General features: G+C 41.0%; 3 protein-coding genes across 3 annotated transcripts in view; all 3 read right to left on the bottom strand.

Moving 5' to 3' along the window:
* Nucleotides 1-4,676: 4,676 nt before the first annotated feature.
* LOC109036113 (uncharacterized) lies at nt 4,677-9,037 on the bottom strand. The gene is made up of 3 exons (XM_019050066.2): nt 8,880-9,037; nt 5,745-6,037; nt 4,677-5,559 (listed from the first exon to the last, which is right to left on the bottom strand). The coding sequence occupies exons 1-3, from the start codon at nt 8,931-8,933 to the stop codon at nt 5,238-5,240; spliced, it is 669 nt and encodes a 222-aa protein (XP_018905611.2). The 5' UTR covers nt 8,934-9,037; the 3' UTR covers nt 4,677-5,237.
* A 134-nt stretch (nt 9,038-9,171) lies between these two features.
* LOC140225390 (uncharacterized) lies at nt 9,172-18,314 on the bottom strand. The gene is made up of 2 exons (XM_072304143.1): nt 17,456-18,314; nt 9,172-10,679 (listed from the first exon to the last, which is right to left on the bottom strand). The coding sequence occupies exon 2, from the start codon at nt 10,659-10,661 to the stop codon at nt 10,107-10,109; it is 555 nt and encodes a 184-aa protein (XP_072160244.1). The 5' UTR covers nt 10,662-10,679; nt 17,456-18,314; the 3' UTR covers nt 9,172-10,106.
* Nucleotides 18,315-19,140: 826 nt separating this feature from the next.
* LOC140225387 (uncharacterized) overlaps nt 19,141-21,065 on the bottom strand; it is a 15,712-nt gene continuing 13,787 nt past the window's right edge. The window contains exon 2 of the mRNA XM_072304118.1: nt 19,141-20,153. Coding sequence (XP_072160219.1) covers nt 19,458-20,153 — 696 coding nt within the window. The 3' untranslated portion in view covers nt 19,141-19,457. The remainder of the gene's footprint in view (nt 20,154-21,065) is intronic.

Raw genomic sequence — 21,065 nt, 5'->3', positions numbered from 1 at the left:
GTCGAAATGCCTTTGCGAATGGATTTTTATTTCAACCATATTAAGTCATCACGGGTGTCCTAAAACTTAGGTTTCGGGAGATTTTAGCCCCCCAACCCCTTCCGCCCCCTCAGACCCCCAAAAACCGCTTTTTTGGGCTATTTTTGACCATGCTATATAACGTCATTTCCTCATAACTTTCGTAATTTTCGATAGAATTAAACCAAAATTTGTCAAAACCTACATCAATTAGCTTAGTTCCTTATCAACATAACAATGCCGTAACTTTTCTTACCTCATTTCACGAACTTTTCTTTAAAGAGATAGAGAATAGTCAAGAAATGTTCGACTCTTTTCGAACACCAATTTATTCAGTTCAGCAGGGATGACGGGCATGTTCTCGGAACTGAAAATTTCGAGCGGAACCGAGGGTTTATCCTGAGTGACAACCTTGTAGCGAGCGAATTTTCACAACGGTGCGGGATGTGCGAAATAAAAACTGCACAATGCCATCGCGAGCTAGCGCGACGCCTGCTCGCCACCCCCGCAGCTCCGGGGATTCTTTTGTCGGTGCTTTGTCGAAAGTATTCACTTTGCATAAGAATGTGGAGGAAACAGAAAGCCAAAGATCAGACAGGCACATGCATGAAGAGACAGGAAAGGGTGAATTTGCCAAAATGTGAGCGAAATTCCTGATTTATCTCCGAGAGCGTAAAACACTCTATACTGCAGTCTGCGTCGTACCCTCTTTGCTACTAATTCAAGAACATGAGAAAAACAAGGGGGAAAGCGGGAAACAAGGCTAAAATACAACAATAAAAAACCCAGAGACGCTTCATTGCGTCATTTTCTGCACACCGGAAAAAACACATTGGATCTACAGTCCAGACTCTTAAAAACATCGACAAGAAAAAGTACTCTTGATTCAATCAGAATTTAGCTTAAATCAAGAACCAAGCCTCTTAATTTAAACGGATTTCGTTTTAATTCAAGCTAAAATCCGATTGAATCAAGAGTATTTTTTCGGTCAATGTTTTCAAGAGTCTGGACTCTAGATCCAATGTGTATTTTTTTCCAGTGCGGTAAAACAAATAGGAGTCAAATTTTCGCCCACGAGAGATTTGTCTCTTCTTCTACAAGCTCCCCCTAATTTTAGAGATATTAACTTTCTTTCTCTTATTAGCTTGGAGGACAGGATCGGAATCGGAGGATTGCACTAAGAACTCAGTTTGACACCATCCATAGAGTATAACATAGCAAAAAATAAAAAAAATAAAAAAAACAAAAAAAGATTCTACCGGTAGCTGACAATGGTTTTTTGGACGAGTTTGGTCTAGTTCTTGTGTGGGTTTTAAAATATCAAGCAACATTTTTTGTTCCCTAAAAAGTTTTTTGCGAGGCGTCTGACCCAGCTAGCTGATACGCATGAATACTTAAGTCTGCCTACAGCTATTATCCATTTTTGTTTGTCTCGTTTCTTGTTGACCGATGAAAAAAATCATATCGTTGCGGTTATTTCACGATGACGAGAAAAGCAGTGTCGCAGATATGGTTATTCATCTCCTCGAATGCGTGGGATGGGCTTACTTTATAAATAGTAAAATCATCATTGAGATTAGTTTATTTGTGTCTTTACAAAAAAAATATCATGCAAAAACTTTCAGGAAGTTACAATGATTGCAACTTCTAAACGGTAAGGTGTAGAGTTGCTTACGCTTATGCGTATTGCTGCTTAACGGACAGAAAAAAGTAACCTGTCGGTTATATAACAGGTATGACATTTTCCAGCCAATAACCTCATTGTTACAGATGTCAATTCCTCGTTTTGCTTATTTTTTACTAACCCTATTCTATTTTTACCGAATTAATAAAACGATGCCCTTCCTGCTATGCAAAAGATTTTAATCATGTGATGAGTCAGTCGTAAAAGGAGCTCTCCGCAGATGAAAAAGTGGTTGGCAGAGAACACCATTCTTGTCTCTTCCGCGAAACACATAAAAAGTATATTTATGAACACACACTTCAGGGACTCTTTCACCGATGAGGAGATATAATCCAGGCCTGAGGTCCATTTCGTAAGGTCAAGAACCTTCCGCTGAAGGAGTGAGCACTCCAGGCTGATTGTACCAGAACATGCATGATCTTTCATTTACCGCGAAAAAGTTCATATGTGGACTAGTAAGTTCACGTATGAACCAGCCACCACACACGGCGTCGAGTCATGGGTTCGAAATGAAACAAATATTTCTAATTCAGGCGCTATTCATCCTTCAATGCATGCGGAAAGCCACACGTTTTTACTGCACCTAGCTAAAATAAATGCCTCCGACAACAACTTTATAATTCACACTTGGTCCCAACTTGGGACTCGGTGTTTTTACGAATGCCACAGCATGAATTTGTGATCCTTAAAATCCGACACCTAAAATTATTACACGTCAAAGAGGGTCAACAAAAACTGAATCAGTGAGGACGAAAACACACCAACTCGATTGCTTGAAAATGCTCAATTTTCGTTGAGGATGGGCAATTTTTATGAGTGTCATTGAAGTTAGCATATCTGTTCCAACTTGGACTTATAAAGTGTCCTTAAGTACTTGTTTTTCGGCACCAAAAATATTTTTCTCAGATTCACTTCTCCACCTCCTGGGCAATTTTGTGTGTGTCTTGATCACTTTAATTTTTTCGAGTAGGGGTGTTCTCGTTCTCACTGATTCAATTTTGGTCCGTTGCGATGAGGCAGCGTTGCGAAAATCCTTTGGCTACAACGGTGAATCGCCTACGAAGATTCCGAGTTACGAACTGACATTGAAAGTTACTCGGAAAAGTGATATTATTTCCGAATTATTAATTCATCAGTTCATTCCTACAGAGGCATCACAAAGCGAACTTTCAATGGAACTCAGCCAAAATAATGTCGCACGCATAAGGAAAATCAGAAGTGCCTTTATTGAATACGTGTATTAGAATTTACACGATGGAAGTATGTTCTCGACACCACTGGAGCATTAAAAGTTGATGTGCATTCATCATCCAAGCTACGTGCAGCCACTGCAAATGAGCGATTCTCGCCGATCTGAAGTGCAGTTGCACGTATTAAAAGCAATAATTCCATCCCGCACGACCCGTTTACGACGGGAAGGTATTCATTTTATGCTTCTGTAAAATCATATTGTTTTTAAATGGGTTCAGGGCAATTAATACCTTAACGGAGATTGTCCTAAACTTTAAAACTAAGTGGATGTTTTAAACCCTAAGTTCCAAGCATTGTTGCAATGTGGATTGTCCGATGAGAGATTTGATGATTACGAAAGATCTGCGAGAATTCTCACCACAAATCCTGTTACCTATCATGCCAGAAAATTAGTTGTAAGAGTGAAGATCCTGACCGTATTCAACGTGAGCAGTTTTTGAATTATTAGACTGTGCATATTTTAAATAGTTAGACTAAGTATTTTTTGAATTATTAGTATTGCATTATTTAAATTATTAGACTGGTTATTTTCCTAATTATGAGACTGTACAGATAGTAGTAGTGTTCGATTCGATTCGGCAACACTGATTAATTTCGGGACAAATTAGACCACGAGAACTTTACATAGGTGTTAGGAACAAATATTGGTATGTGTGCGCCATTGCAAAGCGAAAGAATGAGAAATCTCCTGAACACAAATTTGACCTTAATTTGAAGGGTACTTCGCCTGCCATGGAAGCGTACATCATTGTTGAGGGATTGAATAGAAGTGAAGAAGTGTACAGGGTACATTACGATACGCTGATTGCAGACGGTACACTTTTGCTGACGGCCAACCGAGAAAGGGTGCCTTATGGATGAATGGGCACCAAATTTGACTGCGTCAACCACTTACTGAATGATGTCGAAAAAAACCTTTCTTGTGTCTAGAAAGAGTGCACCAAAGAAGACAGCAAGTTTCTGACAAACAAGAAAATATAACAGATGTCACCGTATGTACCGCGTCTGATTAATGAATTCACTAAATATGTCGATAAACGCGATGATTTTCGTAACGGAATTTGGAAGCGGGTATTTTTATTCTTTTCAAAATTTAACCGAAAATTGTAGATTAGTCAATATGTAAATTTTTAACTGTCTTTGTAAAATTCAATTATTTCCGACAAGAGTAAAAGCATTAACCCTTAAATGACTAAAATGCGTCTAATTGACGCCAGATTTTCTGACGACCCAACCAGTGCACTGCACATAGGCTCTTTAGCATGAGCCTCACAAACTCAGGGAAACCAAATTATTTTGACAGCGTTCATTGAAACGGCACAATTTTTAGGTATCATAATTATTTTTGACTACTATCCCTAAATTGACTATTATGTGCCAAAATGACCTGTGGTTATTTTCACTGGAGACTTTTTAAGGATGCGTGTAAACGCATTAACATTCCGAACGAGACACTAACCATTGATGAACAGCTTTTGCCTTTCCGCGGTCGCTGTCAGTTCATCCAATATGTGTCTCAAAAACCGGGGAAGCATGCATCAAAATATTGATGTATGAAAGTGAAGCCCTTGTGGCAACACCTCCATTACATTCGTATGATTTGCCCTCATACATAAAGTAGTTTTGTTTAGGTATGATATGTGATAATGCTTAAGAAATCCTAGAGGATATTAATGCGTAAGAAATCCTAGAGGACATCCATGTAAAAATTAAAGAAAACTAGTCTGCTCAGTAAAATGTATTCGATCAATGGAAAATAATTACAATCGTTGACACAAAAATTGCGCGGTTTAAAAAATTCGAATACTCGACAAGTTCAATACAACCGATTCGTGAGATAAAAAGGTCTCAGAGTTGTCTCTTTGTCTTTGGTCGGTATCTTTTTCGGGGGCTACGATTTTTTGGCTTAACATTACTGGGGGATCTCCGGTATTTACCGGGTGAGCCAACCGAAGAGGCTGATCTTGACGGCGTCTTCCGGTATTTACCAGGTGGGCCAACCGAAGAGGCTGATCTTTGGGGCGACTTCCGGTATTTATCGGGTGAACCAACCGAAGGGGCTGATCTTTGCGGTGTTTTCCGGTATTTTTCGGGTGAACCAACCGAAGGGGCTGATTTTGACGGTGTCTTCCGGTATTTATCAGGTGAACCAACCGAAGGGGGTGATCTTGGTGGTGTCACCCGGTATTTATCGGGTGAAACTGGAGGCGGTGATTTTGGTGGTGTCACCCGGTATTCACCAGGTGAACCAACCGGAGGCGGTGATCTTGGTGGTGTCATCGGGTTACCAGCCGAGCCAGCTAAATAGGCTGAACGAGGAGGCTGGCTGGGGTTTCTTGGGGCTTTTGGTTCCCTTGGCGGGCTCTCCAGAACTCCCGGGGGGCGCGTTCCGGCCGTTGAAGCTGTTCCTCACGGGGCCCGTCACGAAGGTGGCCGTGTCGAGGCCGGTCTGCTTGCCGGGGCCCGAGTTGTTGAAGCTGTCGGTGGTCGGGCCCAGGTTGAACTTGGCGCCCCTCCCGAAAAGCTGGGTGCCGCCGCCGCCGTTGTTGAAACTCCCCTTCGTCCCACCGTTACGTCCTTTGCCGCCCGTGTTGAAAACCGCGCCCCTGAAAATGCCAGAAGATGAGAAACTCGGGAAAATTTTAAACTGTTAAGCGAAATTGCAAAAAGTCCATCGTCTTGGTGTGTATAATTTATTGTATATACTTAATTGTAATACACTAAATAAAATATTAACAAATGAATGAAAAAACGTGATCCAATACGGTTTAAGAGTCATACGCCCCCTTACCTGAAGTTCTGGTTACCGCCGCCGAAGTTGTTAAAGCTGTCCTGGGTGCCACCGTTCCCTGAGTCGAAGACCACATTGCTGAAGTCCTGATCTTCATCTCCGAAGTTGTTGGCGAAGTCTTTGAAACCGCTGGGGCTGCTTACGACTCCACTCAGGCCCAAAGTATCCCAGAGATCTCGGGTTTCGAGCGAATTTCCGTCGTCCACGTTCAAGTCGCGGGTGTTGAGATTCACCTCATCGATTTCGGCCGTTTCCTTGAAAGGTGCGGCTTGGACGAGCACAAAGCTCGTTGTCTGTAACGAATGAAGCTTTAGTTTCTCCCGAAATTATACCACGGAACTGATGAAAGATTTTTTTCATACTTGAATGGGGGATTTGCAGTTGTCTAAAATTTTGTGAATTTCATCTTTAAAATGAAACCACTGGGAAAACTGAGTACCAGGATATCCTTGGTTTCTAAATTGAACTATTATTGGAGGAGATAAGACGGTTATGGGACATTTCGTCAACGATTTTTTGTCCGCGCACCTGTTTTTTCCAGTAATTTACGTCCACGCGTTTTTTCGGCACGAGAGTTTTGGTCCACGTGCCAGTTGAGACCCAAAGTTAATTGGCCCACATGTAAATACAAACGACAATTCCTCACGACGTTTTTGGAAGAAAAAGTAAGATGTCTTGGAAGAATGAGGGTTTGCTTGTTTTTTTGTTTTGTCTGTTTGGTCCAACGGAGATTAATTTATAGTTGAGAGTTTTGGTAAAAATGGGGGAGCGTCAATTTCATCAGACAAAATTCACTAAAACTCTCTACGCCTCTTTGGTGTAACAGGACTTAATTATCTTTCAAGAAATTCCCACCTTGTTGTACTTGAACCGGATAAACCTCTATATTTGCCTCAGCTAGAGGCTCTTAGATTTTTCCTGTGTACGATAAGTATCTTGATTTATTTTGCGAGGAAAGATCTGTACTTTTAAAGGATGCCTGTCATTCTTAATACGTTCAATTTCGTATGATACTGTGCAACACCTCTGTTGTGCAATAGTTGCTTCAGGCGCCGCCGCACGGCGGGCGGGCGGCCAGCGCAAAACGCGCATTGGCGCCTACAAACCTAAGTGGATACTTCAAGCATTGTGCAATGCGTGAAGTATCCACTTAGGTTTGTAGGCGCCAGTGAGCCTCTCGCGCTGGCAGCACGGCGCCGCTCCGCTTTGTTGGGCTTTAATATATATACTCGCATAGTCAGCGATTTTTAACTCATGATTTTGAAATTTTTGCACACTCTGCATTGATTATTCTCATTTAAATTGATGGGAAACCATTTGTATTGCTCCACTCGACCTGTACCACAGTCGAAGTCTTTCGACTACTTATGTATTAATATTGAAAAATAAATATGTAATAAATGAAATAGAAATAATTTATTTATAATCAAATTCCCTGGATTCTCCCCGCCTCCAAATCTGACTTTACTTGAGATTCTAATTAGACTTCCACTTTAATTTTTTTTTGCTTTCCGTCTCATCGATCATAAGCAGTGGGCTGATGGTTGAAATAGATAGACAAAGACAAAGGAGACAAAAGGAATACGGAGGGATCTCATTAGAGGGAGCGGGTGGTTGCAATGGACATGGGAGTGAGTAGAACTAACGGCAACCCACGAGAAACCCTGTGGTTAGTCCATCGTTTACTCCCTTAATTACCAATAATTTCAACCAATGGGATCGCTCCATACTCCCTACTTCTTCATTGTCTATCAAGTTCAACAATCAGCCACAGGGATGCAAGATGAAACACAGGATGTAATTTTACAGTGAATTTCATTTTTCATTATCCGACGAAAATTTCTTGCTATTTATCGAGTGAAATGTTCCATAGGAGAATGCACCGGTTATTAGATTAAGAAAGAATCGATCAACTGAACTTTTTAAAGTTGCAATGTAATTAAACTCCACCGGTTTGCATTCCATTAAATTTCCTAAACATCATGTATCGATTATGTACTCGCTCATAATGTTAAAAGAAACCAAGAAACGGCAACCCAAGAGGAGGAAGCTTCCCACAAAATTTCAAAAATTGTCGTGTCGGACGATGCAAATCAAGTAGTGGCTGTTATTTTCCCCGGAAAGATTCAGTTTGTGTCGTACGCAGCACGGCGGAAACAATCTTTGAGATACGACATTCACATGTTCCGGAACATGTTGAACAAGTATACACGTTACATGCCTTCAAAAATGGATTTAGCTCATGTGAAGGCAAATCAATGAAACTGCACAGACTGAAGAGCCAAGGCGTAACGTTTGTCCGCTTGCGCCGGGCCTGAAACTCCAGTATGTTCGACAGCGGAGTGATTAATGAAATCAATAGGCAAAAAAGACAGAGGAAAATGAAGCGATCCTGTTGATGAAAACGGATGGTCCTTATAGACTTAAGGAGAAAATTATGGAGTATCTATAGGGTCTCTCGTTCAGGAGTTACCGTTCGTTAGTCTATTACACGGGGAAAAAAACACATTGGATACAGAGTCCAGTCTTTTAAAAAAAACCGACAAGAAAAAATACTCTTGATTCAATCAGAATCTAGCTCAAATCAAGAACCAAGCCTCTTAATTTAAGCGGATTTCGTCTTGATTCAAGCAAAAATCCGATTGAATCAAGAGTATTTCTTCTTGTCAATGTTTTCAAGAGTCTGGACACTAGATCCAATGTGTTTTTTTTTCCAGTGTACTCATCTCCTTAGTGTATTACAACCACCCGCTTCCACCAATAAGAGCTCTCCATTCTCCCGTTGTCTTCTTCGTCTATTGCTTTTTCGATCAATTTCAATAATCAGCCCGAAGGTATGCCCTGTCTGTTTTCTAAAGCGCGTATCTGTGTATTAAAAACTCTCCTCGATATGTGGCCTGCGATGAAATGTCGCGAACATTTCAATGAAATGTCATTTGATTCGTTATCAATCATGACGTTAAAATTCACATTAGCTGCGTCATTAGTAAGAACAAAAACTGATATTTGCGTCAAGAGCAACAGAAAAACTATTAGGGACAATTCACTGGGTATCACATAACTGCGTCATAAGTAAGAACAAAAACCGGTATTTGCGTCAATAGTAAGAGGAAACCCATATTGCACATAACTCACCACCGCAGCAACCCCGAAAAAGAGGAGAGAAACACGACTAACGCGAACTGCCATGTCTGCAGTCGTAATGTGCCATTGGCGACTTTTCACTCGACTATTTAAAGGCGCAAACCGTGAGAGATGACTTAATCGGAAAAAGCCATTTGATTGCTATTCTGGGTGCAGGCGGAGAGGAAAATCATTTGCGGCAGGGAATTGCGTGATTTTATCCGAGCAATATGGTAGTTTTTGCAGGTAATGGTTTGCGCACCTCGTGCAATAACTCCCTCTGATTTTTCGGCAAAAACTAAACTATTTAACCGACATCATCGCGGGGTTGCATGATGAGCCTAGGGGGCTGATGGATTAGATACGGGGGATTATGTTATGATTAAAATGTTGTTTCACCATATGACAACCTCGAATCGTTCAGATTCCATAAAACGAATATTTCAATCAGAATTCAGATGTGATCCGGGACAATTCTGCGTAATCATTGGGTTTAAAATGGAAATGATTAAATCGAAGTTTTTGACATTGATGTACTTACCTGATAGATCTACGTCAGACAGTAGTTGATGATGAGCATTAAGGGGCGAAAAAAACACGAACACTTACGGATTCAGACCAATTGATTAATATTTTTGTAATGATTTTAATTCTGAGGAGTGAACGACCCTCAGTTCTTCGATTTCGTTGGATCACTACTGGTTATCTCATTTTAGACCCATCACTGCGGCAAAAGAGGAGTAAAATAATGGAAATAACTGTTGGAATGAAGCTTTGTATTTAGACAACTTGAGCTGAAACAGAGCAAAACATTCGAGCAAAATAGGACATATGTAGATCAGACGAAGATCTTGGAGGAAGATAATCGAATGTTTAAAAGTTCATCTTGTCGTTGAAAAGTTTGTTTTTTATAGTTTTCTTTAGATTTAAGATCTATCAAAGGAAAAAGAGGCGAAAACTATTAAAAAGGCTAGAAATACAATAGACAAAAAAGATAAAAATAAAAAGACACAATCCTGTAGGTCGAAGTGGGTGGTTTTGATGGACAAAACGGATAAGTAATAACTAACGGCAACCCACAAGAGCGAGAGACCCTATACTTTGTCCATCGTTTTGCACCTAAGTTTTTGACAACCGCCCGTTTCAACCAATAGAATCAGCTCCCATTGTCCCTTGATATTCTTGGTCTATCGCTGTGTCTTTTAAATTGCAGGACGACGGTCTTAGACTGACCATCTTTCATAGCAGTGTTTCCAGCCATTTACGTATCTCTTCAATTTTTCCCCTCTTCTCCTCCCATGCATCCGCGTTTTCTTTAGAAGGGGATTCCATTTCTCTCTCTTGCCTTTCCCATCCCCTTTCTACTTGTATTTCCGTCTCTTGGCTCTCTCGATCTTCTATCTCACGCTTTCCGCGACCTTGTCTAGCCTTGTCCGCTACGATTTGCTTAAAACTCGCGTCCAGATCTGCTGCCTTTTCCATCTGCTGAGTCTCCGGTTTCGCTACTTCTTGCAGCAAACGCCATTCCGATTCGCAGTCCTGCTTATTCCATTCCTCGGTCATTTCTTGTGAGCGCGCTTGTACTTCTGTCTCCTGACTTTGAGTTTCCCAGTCTTCTGCCTCGCGTTTTATGTGCGCTCCTGTTTCCTCTGCTGCTTTGTGGAAATAACCTTCGAAAGTGTCCAGTGATTTTTCGTGCGATCTTTCTAGTTCTCCTCCCTTCAGCTCTTTTGCATCCTCCAAAATCTGGTGGAGAACACCTTGGCTCATCTGCAGCGGCGACGCAGGGCTCATAGGCAGCGCATGCGGGACCTATGACACGCGTGGTCGATCATAAACATATTTTAAGATAAAACAAGTATGAAGTGTATTAGTACCCTAGAACCTAAAGATACAGAACTCCATTTCAGTCGTTTTGAGATATAGGGGGAAAACTGCGCATCGGCATCATTGATTTCAATGTAAATGACGATTTTTGAAACTTCGTATCTCACATTTGGCGTGTGTAGGGCTATCAAATTTTTCGCAAACACGGAACAGTTAATGAAAATTTGGAAAACACCACTGACTTGTTTTGCGTGAGTTACGTACCTTTCGGCTCTAGGATGCTGACATGGTGGATCATTTAACAGGGTACGGAATAAAGCACTGCAATTGGCCGTATTTCTACCGAGCAGATTTATAAGCGGGTGGGAAAGATGGAATGAGCTCGCGACAAGGTGAGTAAGAAACATTGTGGTCAGTGGGCATGATTCCTTTTGGTGAAATGGAAAAAAAGGGGAATGTTGAATTCAGCAAACAGAACTATGTGCCGACTGAATGCGAAACTCATGAGCCATGAGCATGGCAAAAGAGCGTTGTGGACAGGGCTCCTGAGTTAAAAAGGAAGAAGGGCGACAACGACTGCTTTGTTGCCGCTGACGTAACTGACCCTTCATAATGCCCAATTGCCCATGCATTCTTTTCGACCGAGAACTGACGAGCACACCCGATCTTTCCCGCCCGCACATAGTTCTGTGTGGTAGAAATACGTCCAATTGATGTTTCCTTATTTAATTTAACCTAGAATTAGATGGTCGCATTGAATTGAATCTCTAAATGTGATCCACGCTAAAAACGAGTATGGCAAATTTTTCAAGACGTAAGATAAATTCTGTTATGAGTATTCATGATTATTGACACAATGATACTGTAAGGTAACGATCACTAGAAATTGATAGTCCATCGATAGTCATATTGACATGGTGTGGTACCATTAAAACCAGGGCCGGATTAAGGGGGTGGCCACATGGGCCGCGGCCCATGGCGGCAAATTTTGCAATTTTTTCAGATGTAGGTATAAAAAAAATCAGATTTAGAAAAAAAATATCAATGAGAAAAGAAGACAAAATCTCTCTTTCCTGAGAGTACAGTAATTTCTAATTTTGTTGTTTTCCGGTGATACAAGAGACAGCATCTGCAATCAGTCGAGTTAAGAGAGGGACTAAACGCGCAATGAGCTTGTTCAGCAATTCGTAATTCTTGCATTTTTGGAAACTAGAGAGTGCACAGAGTTCACAGGAATTTTCCCCGATTTTTTTGAGCAATATTAACCCACGAAATACGAGTCCAAAAGTCCGTATTTTGGGCTCCCATTTAAACGCGCGCCGCTTGGCCCATCTCAAAATGACGCCCATTTTCTCCGTCCGGCGGTGGCCACACTTTTGACCCGGCGTGCCGGCGGGTACCTCTGCATACCTCTGCCGTGTGTGGGTCGTATGTCGTATAAACAAACGAAGATTGATAACACAAATGATCCGAGTAACTCGATATCTCTTAATATTAAATAATTTAAATCCATTTTCGACTTCAACCAAGCACTTGGCAAAAATATTCATCGTATTTTACAACCAGGAGCCACGGCCTATCGGCTCATTTTAAGGTGCATTCTGAAAATCAGTGTTACAAGTCCAGTGTCCAAACCCAGACTTTCTTCCTTTACTTTTTTTTGACCATTCTCTTTTCATTTTCGCCTCAAATCAAATGTTTAGCAGTTTCTTTGTCTTGAGTATGTGGTCCTGAATTCATTCAAGAGTTAGAAGTTCACCATTTATTTAGTATTATAGCCTTTTGACCTCTCAAGCTTTACCGATATGATCTCATGTAGTTCGAGGTTTCTTTGGCCCAAACCAAGTGATTACACATCTGATGTGTGTCTTATGGCTCTTCAAATTCGCAGTTTAGAACTAAATCAGAAACTACAGTTACTTAATCCAGTTCTGCTCTCTTGTTCAATGTTTGTCATAAGTGTTTGTTCGTGTCTGTTCTTTATAAGTGACCACTGTAGTGCATATACACAGTTATGCTATCGGTACAGGTATTATTTCTTGTTTTCTACAGTCAGGACTTTCTCTTAAGCGCAATAATTTACCAAAGAAATTCACCTAGTTGCGTAAATAATTTGGTGTATAGATATTCTGTTAATGTCTCCTTGCAGTGATGCAAAGTTTCTGAGATCCGTCATAAGTGGATTTTGCATTTAGACGGTCACTCTTGTCTGATAAAATTACTGCTCTACTTAGCAGCTTCAAATTTATACTTTGATCTCTGATTCATCACTAAATGACACTCGTGCGGTGTCATTTATCTTTAATCAGTTCAAAGCTATTTCGACAATGAATCATCAAAGGTCCGATCGAAGAAGGAATTTTCTGGTGAGTGCTGTGGCTGAACCGACATCTCAACTCAACTTTCAAAAGCATCAACTCATATAAATTTATCAGGAAGTGGTAATGGTAAGTGGAAATCATGGTAGTGCTCGCTTCTTTCATAAGCAAATTGTGCGCTCAAAATTTCAAAATCTACTCACCTGCATGTATATTTGAAGAGGAATACGACATGATATGTAGCAGGCTACACTTCATCTATGAATAATACATAAATTTGTCTTGAGAGCATTCTTAGGAAACTTCCACAATTTTTAGTTTTGTTCCTGAGAGAAAATTTTGAGATGACTCTGCTGGTATTCCCAGTGTCTTTTCAGAAATTTTGTACTTCATAGGTATCATCATATACTTAAGTATCAACAGACATTGTACAAGACATAAAATTTATTTGAGGATTCCTGCTATATGTTGCGTTTCCTGCAGCAATAAGGCTCATCATATTTCATGGAATGAAGTAATCAAAAACTACTTACCTACCTACAGCTTGGTCAGTTTCATTTCTTTCTATAGTGAAGAAAATGTTTTTTTTCTCTCTATTTAAGAATTCAAGGTGAATCAAACCTGTCCAACAAAAATTTTAATAAAATCTCTTTGTTCAAAAACACCTAAGAATCATTTCAATGGTAAAGTTGCCGACGATTCTTGTTAAAAGTCCGAAAGTCTGCTGGTTTACTGAATTTCTCAGGTACAGACGAATGGAAGGATTTTGAAAAGACATAGAATTACATCCTCCCATAAGATAAAGTCAGGAACATGGTTAAGGTTATCTGGGGATGATATTTGTAACATTTCGTTGCATGATTTTATAATCGAAGAGAAACAGAAAGTCTGAAACTTTGTGAATCTACGTAAGTGGTTTTCTAGTTAGGCTATGATATTGATATGCTCGCTTTGTTATCAATTAATCTCCACAAAGGTAAGCATAATTACATAAACTGTTCCACAAGAGATGCGAATGTAACTTGTAATACCTAAGTGACTTTACAAATCTTACCTGTTAAACTACCAGCTGCCCGATTATTGAAACTATGTCAGCCCGACATGAAAAGACATAGCCCTATCTTATCCATGCAATATATCGGAATTTGATGTCTTGTCGGGTTGCTCTAAGCCTTCAATAATCGGCCTGCTGATGAGTTGCAAAATATTTCCACTTCCAGACGAATGATCATGTCTTGGTTCATGCTTTCAATAGTAGAGTTGTGATGTCGGTTCAGCCACAGCACTCACAAGAAAATTCCTTCTTCGATCGGACCTTTGATGATTCATTGTCGAAATAGCTTTGAACTGATTAAAGATAAATGACACCGCACGAGTGTCATTTAGTGATGAATCAGAGATCAAAGTATAAATTTGAAGCTGCTAAGTAGAGCAGTAATTTTATCAGACAAGAGTGACCGTCTAAATGCAAAATCCACTTATGACAGATCTCAGAAACTTTGCATCACCGCAAGGAGACATTAACAGAATATCTATACACCAAATTATTTACGCAACTAGGTGAATTTCTTTGGTAAATTATTGCGCTTAAGAGAAAGTCCTGACTGTAGAAAACAAGAAATAATACCTGTACCGATAGCATAACTGTGTATATGCACTACAGTGGTCACTTATAAAGAACAGACACGAACAAACACTTATGACAAACATTGAACAAGAGAGCAGAACTGGATTAAGTAACTGTAGTTTCTGATTTAGTTCTAAACTGCGAATTTGAAGAGCCATAAGACACACATCAGATGTGTAATCACTTGGTTTGGGCCAAAGAAACCTCGAACTACATGAGATCATATCGGTAAAGCTTGAGAGGTCAAAAGGCTATAATACTAAATAAATGGTGAACTTCTAACTCTTGAATGAATTCAGGACCACATACTCAAGACAAAGAAACTGCTAAACATTTGATTTGAGGCGAAAATGAAAAGAGAATGGTCAAAAAAAGTAAAGGAAGAAAGTCTGGGTTTGGACACTGGACTTGTAACACTGATTTTCAGAATGCACCTTAAAATGAGCCGATAGGCCGTGGCTCCTGGTTGTAAAATACGATGAATATTTTTGCCAAGTGCTTGGTTGAAGTCGAAAATGGATTTAAATTATTTAATATTAAGAGATATCGAGTTACTCGGATCATTTGTGTTATCAATCTTCGTTTGTTTATACGACATACGACCCACACACGGCAGAGGTATGCAGAGGTACCCGCCGGCACGCCGGGTCAAAAGTGTGGCCACCGCCGGACGGAGAAAATGGGCGCCATTTTGAGATGGGCCAAGCGGCGCGCGTTTAAATGGGAGCCCAAAATACGGACTTTTGGACTCGTATTTCGTGGGTTAATATTGCTCAAAAAAATCGGGGAAAATTCCTGTGAACTCTGTGCACTCTCTAGTTTCCAAAAATGCAAGAATTACGAATTGCTGAACAAGCTCATTTGGCCTGAAGCTCAGCGCAGAGAAGAATGATGTCGAGGACTTGAGATGAAAAGGAGAAGCCCTCGGCGCGGCGGTCGGCATGTAACACATATTAACGCCTACAAGATTGCATGAATACTTCACGCATTGCGTCAGACACAGTGTGGTCAGCAGCGGCCGGCGTGAAACGCATAGCGCCTACAAGACTGTAGGAATACTTCCCGCATTGCGCCAAATACAGCGCGGAGCGGCGGCGGAAGTTGAAATTATTAAACCACATTTATGTTTGTTCTCTCTTAATTTTTTCGTTCAATGCTTATAAATGGAAGGCCTTGTCCACAAAGAAATAGGTTTACGGGACTTAACTGTCGCACAAAGTTCCGTGAACTTTTGCTAGTAGTGTTGACAGGGCTTACGCAAAAAATGTGTCTAACACGAGTAAACGCTTTTTATGCACCCCGCTACCTCCGGCACGTTCACTTGATGGTTTTTAATGATGTTTCAAAACGAATGAGAAGGGGGCAGCAAAATACAGGCTGCCCGTGGGCTGCAAGTGGGTAAATCCGGCCCTGATTAAAACCACACGGAAAAAATATGGTGGGCGACTCAACCAGCCCTATTTTTTTCCGTGCAAACATTTCTTTTCACATATTGATGAATTCAGAAAATATTGAGTCAAACAATGAAAAACGAGGTAATTCGATCCATTTTCCATTCGAATTGCGTTATATTGGATCAGCAAAAGTAACATTTTTCTGGAGCTTGTGCTCATGACTTTCACCACTTCGAAAAAGTCGCAGACTCGGAACTATGACTTAATACAGTGAACTCTCGATAATTTGAACCTCGATAATTCGAAGGAAAGTCTGTTTCCCTTGAAAATCTCTCGCTAATTCGAAGAAAATAAATGTATTTTTCTCCCCTCGTTAATTCGAAATTTTTCAGCTGGCACGGCCCTCGCTAAGTTGAAATTGCGACGAAAATTCTCTCTGCAATTCGAAGTGTGGGAAGTAAATATGGTTCTCCCTCTATAATTCGAAATAAGACGGTACATTACCTCTACAATTCGAAGTCAACTGTTCCGTTCGCTCTTATCTTGAACGGCTGGATCTCGATGATAATGTTTTCGATGCACTGGTAACTTTGGAGAACAATGTTGAATTGTTGACAGAGCAAGGTGGAGTATTCTCAATCAATCAAAAATCACTGACTACTTCCAAAAATAAAACTCTGGTATTTTAGGTTACTCTTAAATGTAATATTTACTTCCGCAAAGAAATAAACTGATATTTTTGTTCCTTTTGGCGTAAATCTGTCTATTTACCCCTCTATATTTGAACCTCTCTAATTCAAAATTTCTCCACACGGAATCTCCTTAATTCGAACTCTCTATATTTCGAAACCTCGCTAATTCGAAGAAAAAGCCGATTCCCTTCAATTTCGAATTATCGAGAGTCCACTGTAAATGCTTCACGACGTGCATTAATAATACAAATTGCGATTCCGTGGAAAAAATTACTTATGATTTTAGTGAATATCGGGTCTAAACACAAGTTCAACTGAAAGATTAGTTCAGACCCGATCTATACCAATAATACTAGGGGGCAATGCCCCCCGCCCGTCACGCGGCCACAAACAAACGCGCGGAAATGTGACTAACTTTGATAACCACCTCTAATTCTTGATAAAAATTCTGTGAAGAAATTCAGAGCTATGAAGTGTAAACTAAGTACTAAGCCGTGCAAACTAGGTGTGAAATATACAACAAGGAGTGGCAATCATCTCAAAAAGCAATAAAGTTTTTCATAATCTTTGCCCGACCCCTCCCCCGGCCACCATGGAAAAAAATAATCTTTTTTCTGTACAGGTGACAGTTAATTTTTGGAAGAACATGAAAATTCACATCACCTCAATTTCTGAGAAAAGAATTAAGAAAATTTCAGAGGATAAGGAAAATGGAGGAAATTAAACTCACCGATGAGATCAGTAGAAAAAGCAGTATGCACTTGTAAACCGCTATGTTTCCAGTCGGCGAAGTGAGGGACTAACACTCTGAGGGGAATTGATCAACCTATTTGTACCATGGTCCGCAAGTAGAAGATTTTCTGCTGATTAGGAAAAAAGGAAACTCAATTTAAAAGCTACAATGGTGGGAGGCAATGATTCCCGATTACGAAGTCGCGCGCGTCCAATCCCACATCGTTAATCGAGGATTTCCTGAAATTCACTAGAATTATGATCTAAATGGGCCGGAGAGAGATTTCTCCCCTTGTTGACTCTCACTTGGCAAGTTTCTCGCATTTTGAGCGCTGACAGTGAGTGCTCTCTCGCATAAAAAGGCATATTCGCCGGAGACGGCAGAAAATGAAAGGGCATCACGAGAAACACATCAATGAAAAAATGTAAGCACTCAAGCTCAAGCGGAGAGAGCCGTAAGTGCAAAATTTTCGAAATCGAGTTTTCTTTAAAATTCGTCTAAACTCTTTTAGATGAAATTACTGAGACAGCTAAAACAGCAAAATTCATCCTAATTTAATGAAAAGGAGACGTAGGAGAAAATCGAAAGTGCACAAAAAATGACATGGTTTTTTCAAGACAGCCGTAGGTGCATGAGAGCCAATGAAAACAGTGCTTTCAAGAGGAATGCCGCCCTCATCTGCCGAATTCTAGCCTGAAAATGTGTTTGTTGTGCGTCCAAAACGCAACCACGAAAGCATGCAGAAGATAGCACTTACGGCTGTCTTGCCTAACAATAATCTACCAGGAAAATGAAAAATACCCTTTTTATGTAATGGAACTGAAATCAGTCGATTTTTAATCATCCATACGATTTCTAGGAGTCTTCTGGACGATTAACGGCAATTAGACAAAAAACAGAGGCTTCTTTCCATAAAATGTTCCGGTCAGAAGCTTCTGAGCCCGTTTTCTCAGAACTTCATTTTTCCACTTACGGTTCGCTTCGCTATCACGGCAGTACAGACTGTAAAAAAATTGATGCCGACCTAAAAGTAGAGGTGGAATCCATTTTAGTATAGACTAGAGTTGCAAAAACTGGTTGCTAACGACTATACAAAGTAAGGTATCTATCAATAAAGACTTGGCGGTTGTTTGTGATTACAGACCTGTCCATATTCTCCCAATCTATAAAATAGATATTCTAGTAGGAGCCCCAGAAGACGGTTCTGCTCTTGAGTAATTGTCGTAGGCAATCAGAGATCAACGGCAATTTGCAAACGTGGCACTTACATTAACTCGTCAAATTGCGATAATTTGCGTCGATATAGTAAAGATTCGAAGCACGACACCGGTTTGGAGCGCCTTCAACCCCCAAAGAAACTCTCCGCATTACCAGGCAGTTGGTTTAGTTGCCTATCCGAACAAAACCGATCTGCTTGTGAGTTCACTGACTTTACTACACGCACTCTCTAATGTGCTTGTGGGTAACATACATTCAACTCTGATTGAATTTCAACGATATTGAACTCCATACAGTGGTTCTTTACTCCAAAATTTTTCCACGTTTTTATGTAACACACATACTGCGATTTTACACGGCGATTGCCTGCGACACAGCCATGGCTCTACTTCAGTAAATTCACGACGCGATCAGGCAACGTACTCGTCCTGCTCGTAAAAAAAGGGAAATAGAACCAAAAAATATTTGCTGAAATGAATTGATGTATTTACACAACTTCCAGGAACAAAAATGTCATGCGAGCCAAAAAATTTAACACTTCATCAGCGTAAACATTCACATTCGAAGATTGAAATTGATCCCTTTGTACAAAACGGCCTTTATGTTGTTTTCAAAAGCTGACGACTGAAGGGGGGTTTTTTTTAGCGCACAGCGGGCTGATTGTTAATATTGATGGACAAAGCGATAGAATGAGAACACAAAACGATCAGTTTTCATTGCATCTTCATTGTCTATCCCTTTGTCTATCGAATTAAATAATCAGCCTGCAGGACGGCTGAAGTTACCACCAACTGAAGGAATCCCCTCTACTCCAGGAGGGTGTTCGCCTGGCCTCTCGCTGCTGGCGCCAACTCATCCTCTCCTGTTCCCGTCTTTCCCTTTCCTTTTCCCTCTCCTGGTCCCGTCTTTCCCTTTCCTTTTCCCGTCTTTCCCTTTCCTTTTCCCTCTCCCGATCCCGTCTTTCCCTTTCCTTGTCCCTCTCTTGTCGCTGTATCTCCCTTACCCTGTCCCTCTCGTCCTGCTGTCTCGCTCTTTCTTCCTGCTGTCTCTCCCTTTCCTTTGCCCACTCTTGTTGCTGTCTCGCCCTCGCTTCTGCTTCTCGCTTCAACCTCGCTTGCAGAGCGTCCATCCTCTCCTTCTGCTGTCGCTCCCTTTCCTTCCGTTCGCGTTCCCTCTCTTCTTCTTCCCGAGCCAATCGCGCGTCCAGAGCGGCCATTTGTTCCTTGTGCTGTCTCTCCCATTCCTTGTGTTTGCGCTCCCTCTCCTCCGCCTCCTTCTTCAACCTCTTCTTGGTTTCCTCCTGTTCTTTGAGGATCGCCGCCCAGTCTTTCTCGAACTGCGCGATCTCGGCCGGGGTCATCGGTGTCCCGACTTTGACGTTCGTGTACCACCGTGCGCCCTCGGGGGTTTTCTGGTACGTGGGCTTCGCGAAGGATTTGGTCTTGGTCGAGCAGATCATCTTGTTGCCGATGTAAATCTGAAAGATATCGACTTTGAGTGAGATGGAACGATGTACAGACTATAGATTAGCGTACTGATTGCTGAACATTGGCGGATCCAGCAAATTGACAACATTGTATCTGCTCCATTTAAACCTATGGAAATGTACCGATTCTTAGAGGGGTCAGATGCTCCGACAAGAATCGATCTTTTAGCATGGCTTTAAATGGAGAAAATCCGGTGTTGCCGAATTGCTGGATCCGCCTTTGTTGCTGAAATTGGTAGACACATCGATAGACAAAGAAGAAGAAAAAGGATGAGGAGGGATCCTATTGGTGGAAGCGAGTGGTAGCAATAAACAAAGTAGGTAGGTAATAGACTAACAAACGACAACCCACAAGGACCCTTTAGTTAGTCCGTCATTTTCCCCTTAGTCTATAAGAATACCCATTTCAACCAATAGGATTGCTCAGTACTTATTACGTCTTCTTGGTCTATCGCTTTGTCTATCGATTTAAGCAATTACCCGGCAAGTCTTGTCTACACGTGCCAAGCTCTCAGAACTTTGACGGAATAAATTATGGCTTACAAGGGGAGGCTACCGATTGTCCACCTCAGATCGGGTTCAAATTTGGCAGAGAGGTAGAATAGGTTAATATAAGAAACCGTATTTTTTTTTAGGTGCCAATGCCCAGCCGTTTTTGAGTTATGAATTTTTGAAGTTGCCGTTTTTTCGTGTCAGCGACGCGCTCAAGTTGAGCCTACTGTGCGCGCATGTTTTAATGCGATCCGAGTGTCCTTGCGTACAAGTGAGACAGTTGCCCAAACGGTAGCGCGCTCGCCTACGGTGCTGCAGGTCCGGGGTTCGATACTACTCCCTAGAATTACGTTTTTGCAATTGATTATTTTGTTTTTTAATCGCTTCATCACAGCAAATTGTAAGTCACCT

Source organism: Bemisia tabaci, chromosome 9 (genome assembly GCF_918797505.1).
Source record: "Bemisia tabaci chromosome 9, PGI_BMITA_v3".
NCBI lineage: Eukaryota > Metazoa > Arthropoda > Insecta > Hemiptera > Aleyrodidae > Bemisia > Bemisia tabaci.
Note: the sequence above shows the minus strand (reverse complement) of the source record. Positions and strands in the feature narration are given on the sequence as shown.

What these genes read in the sequence shown, in the direction of transcription:
- LOC109036113 (XM_019050066.2), bottom strand. Translation starts at nt 8,933, where the DNA reads ATGGCAGTTCGCGTTAGTCGTGTTTCTCTCCTCTTTTTCGGGGTTGCT. An exon ending in TTTTCGGGGTTGCTGCGGTG is followed by an intron (nt 6,038 to 8,879) that starts GTGAGTTATGTG and finishes CATTCGTTACAG; the next exon opens with ACAACGAGCTTTGTGCTCGT. An exon ending in GGCGGTAACCAGAACTTCAG is followed by an intron (nt 5,560 to 5,744) that starts GTAAGGGGGCGT and finishes TGGCATTTTCAG; the next exon opens with GGGCGCGGTTTTCAACACGG.
- LOC140225390 (XM_072304143.1), bottom strand. Translation starts at nt 10,661, where the DNA reads ATGAGCCCTGCGTCGCCGCTGCAGATGAGCCAAGGTGTTCTCCACCAG.